At 25.5% G+C, this 3,011-nt stretch overlaps 1 protein-coding gene across 1 annotated transcript; it reads left to right on the top strand.

Annotated features, from left to right (window-relative positions):
* The first annotated feature begins 1,908 nt into the window (after positions 1-1,908).
* On the top strand, positions 1,909-2,616 carry LOC124937057 (non-specific lipid-transfer protein 1-like). Its single transcript, XM_047477567.1, has one exon. The coding sequence runs from the start codon at positions 1,927-1,929 to the stop codon at positions 2,326-2,328; it is 402 nt and encodes a 133-aa protein (XP_047333523.1). The 5' UTR covers positions 1,909-1,926; the 3' UTR covers positions 2,329-2,616.
* Positions 2,617-3,011: the final 395 nt, after the last annotated feature.

The following is a 3,011-nucleotide window of genomic DNA, read 5'->3' as shown; positions in this document are numbered from 1 at the left end:
AAAATAGATTGAAAAATCCTAATGAGTTCTGCATAATAAATTTCTCATTAAAGTTATTTATAAAAAGTCATCAATGAAAAAGAAATATGTACACGAAAATATGCATACGGCTAACCAAAATCATTAATGTATATGGTATTGGTTGGTTCAGTTTCCTAATGAATCACATTTTTGTAAGTGTGCTACTTAATTGCATTTTAGTTCTTAGTTACAACCAATAATAATTATTTATTTATTTTGGGTTTCTATTATATTTTTATAATTTTGAATAAATTATTCGAAACGTTCTTACCAAATATATAAATTTTAAATTTTGTTTAAAAGAAATTAAATTGTATGATTTAAATAAGAAATATTAAAATGTATTTAAAATTAAGTCTTAGGACGTGGGCCGGACCCACTAGGAGGGAGCCCATACCCATAACTAGGTTATTTTGATTTTAGAGACCAATTAATGCGTTTTTTTAGCCGTCCACAAATATTAACGCAACTGCCAACTAATTGCTACCTTTATTAATTATATGAAAAATCTTAACCTTTTACAATTCTTTAAAGGCTTATTTGAAGAAAATATTTTTTTGGGTTTTTTTTGGGTTTTATTTTAAAAATCTTTGTTGGATAAAAATTAAGCAAAAATTGATTTTTAAAATTAGTAGTTTTTGATTTTAGAGGATATGATGTAGGTGAGAGAATGATGATGTAGAGAAAGAGGATAAAATTATAGTATAATTTTGATATTTATATGATAAAATTATTTGATTTGATAGTTTCAATCAAACGCTAAGAGATTGTCTAATAAAAAAATGAGTTATAAATTTGTGTAAGAGTTTGTTGGGTTGTTGATTATTTAAATAAATCATAATTTTTTTAAAAAATATTGATTGATGGTGATATTAAGACAAATTGTTATTTTTTTTTGGTAAAAAAATACTTAAAAGGTATTAATTTATGATGATAATTTTTTTTTAAAAAAAATATTAGGTATTTAAATATTTTGATTAATGAATTAAATGATATAATTGATAAGAAAGTGATATAATTATATTTGATTATGGTTGGATTTTAAAAAAAATAGCAAAACAAATAAGATAATTTCACTAAAATATACTTTTATATTTATAAAAATAAAATAATATATTTTAGTATTTTAATTAATAGATTAAATAATTTAACAGTTAAAAAAAAATTAAATTAGATACAAATTACTTGAGATAATCTATTGCTAAAAAATTATTTTTTTAAACTTAATGAAATTAGCTCAACTCTCAGTATTACCAAATCTCTTAAATCATATAACATATTGACATTCCAGTGATTTTTTTAAATAAGCAAGGTATATTTTAGGTTTGAATTCAATTTTCTCTTATATTAAGTTTAAATTCCTATAATTTATTTTTTTACATTATATATCAGCTCTATAACTCTAATTTCTAAAATTTTCTTACTATTAGAATTCATTAATTAATTAAAGTGGATATTATAGTTATGATCGATAGATTATACTGTTTTCCAAGCTTAAGAACTTTTTTTTAATAACCAGTCTTAAATAAAAAATGGTTAGAATCTCATAATGAATATATAATTTTCCTTTTAAATTATTATTTTTTTTTTAGAAAAATGAACGATTTATTTATTTATAGGAAGTAGGAACCCACACAAATCAAAGAATCAAGTTATTAAGTGTGATTAGTTATAAGTCGTAAAATAAGAAAACCTATGAAATTGAGAAATAAATGATTAAATTATAATTGATGCATTAATTCCACGTGGCAAATGCACAATTAAAGGTCCATATATATTTTTCACTATATAAATGGAATGGTTGCAAGGGCATGATAAGAATCACTCATCATCAAATTAATTAATCAATCAAAGAAATTATAAGCTAAGAGAGAATTCGGGTATATAGATATATATATTTGAATCATGGGTAGCTCATCAGGAATTGTTTGTCTAATTGTGATGTGCATGGTAGTGAGTGCACCTCATGCACAAGCAGCCATAACATGCGGTAGCGTGGTAAGTGCCATATCCTCCTGCCTTGATTACGCACGAGGTGGTGGGGTAATCCCACCTATTTGCTGCACCGGAGTTAAAAACCTATATAGAAACGCGGCCACTACTCCCGACCGCCAGACAGTCTGCACTTGTCTTAAAAAACTCACCGGCTCCGCCACCTCTTACCCATATGCCTCCGAAATCCCTGGCAAATGCGGCGTTTCTATTCCATACAAGATCTCACCTTCCACTGACTGCGCCAAGTTAGCTCTCCATCTTCCTATCTATACTCTCTACTACTTGTATATACATACACAATTTGTTACTTAATTAATTAATTTGTTCTTTCAGGGTCACTTAAGTCGTCGATCGATCTTGGAACATCGCGGACACGAGTTCGAGTACGCAACCTAGGCCGCCCCAAAGTTATCGAATTTTCCTATTATTATTTTGAGAATAAAAGATGTACGTGGGTCATCATGGACCCCCTCATTTACTACTGTTATTGTACTCAATTAATTATCTAGCCTACATATCTACCATATTTCATACATATGATATATAATATTTGAAGTTGCATGCTTGTTTTTGATATGTTAATGAATAATGAGATTTTCATTTTATGCAATTATATAATGCAATGTTTGGGTTATACCTTAATTAAGAGGAGTGACAAAGGAATACAAATCCAAATTTTGTGACCCCAAAATTAAAATAAATATAAAATTGTACATTTTATCAAAAGCATATTAAATATACAAATCAAATATAGAACTATATCATTGATTTCAAAAAAGAAAAAAAATATCTATAGTGGTACATATTGATATACTTTAGGGTGATTTTGAAGTCTTCTTTAACAATATTTATAATATATTGTGTATTATGTTTCTATAATAAAAAAAAAATATGATAAATATTTTAAAAAATATATATATAAAAAATATTTTAAAATAAGAAGAGATTATGAAAATAAATATAAAAAAAAAAAAAATTTAAGAGAATTAAAATAT

The sequence above is a fragment of the Impatiens glandulifera genome, chromosome 4 (assembly GCF_907164915.1).
Source record: "Impatiens glandulifera chromosome 4, dImpGla2.1, whole genome shotgun sequence".
In the NCBI taxonomy this organism is placed as follows: domain Eukaryota; kingdom Viridiplantae; phylum Streptophyta; class Magnoliopsida; order Ericales; family Balsaminaceae; genus Impatiens; species Impatiens glandulifera.
The sequence above is the reverse complement of the archived record's forward strand: the minus strand, read 5'-3'. Positions and strand labels throughout refer to the sequence as shown.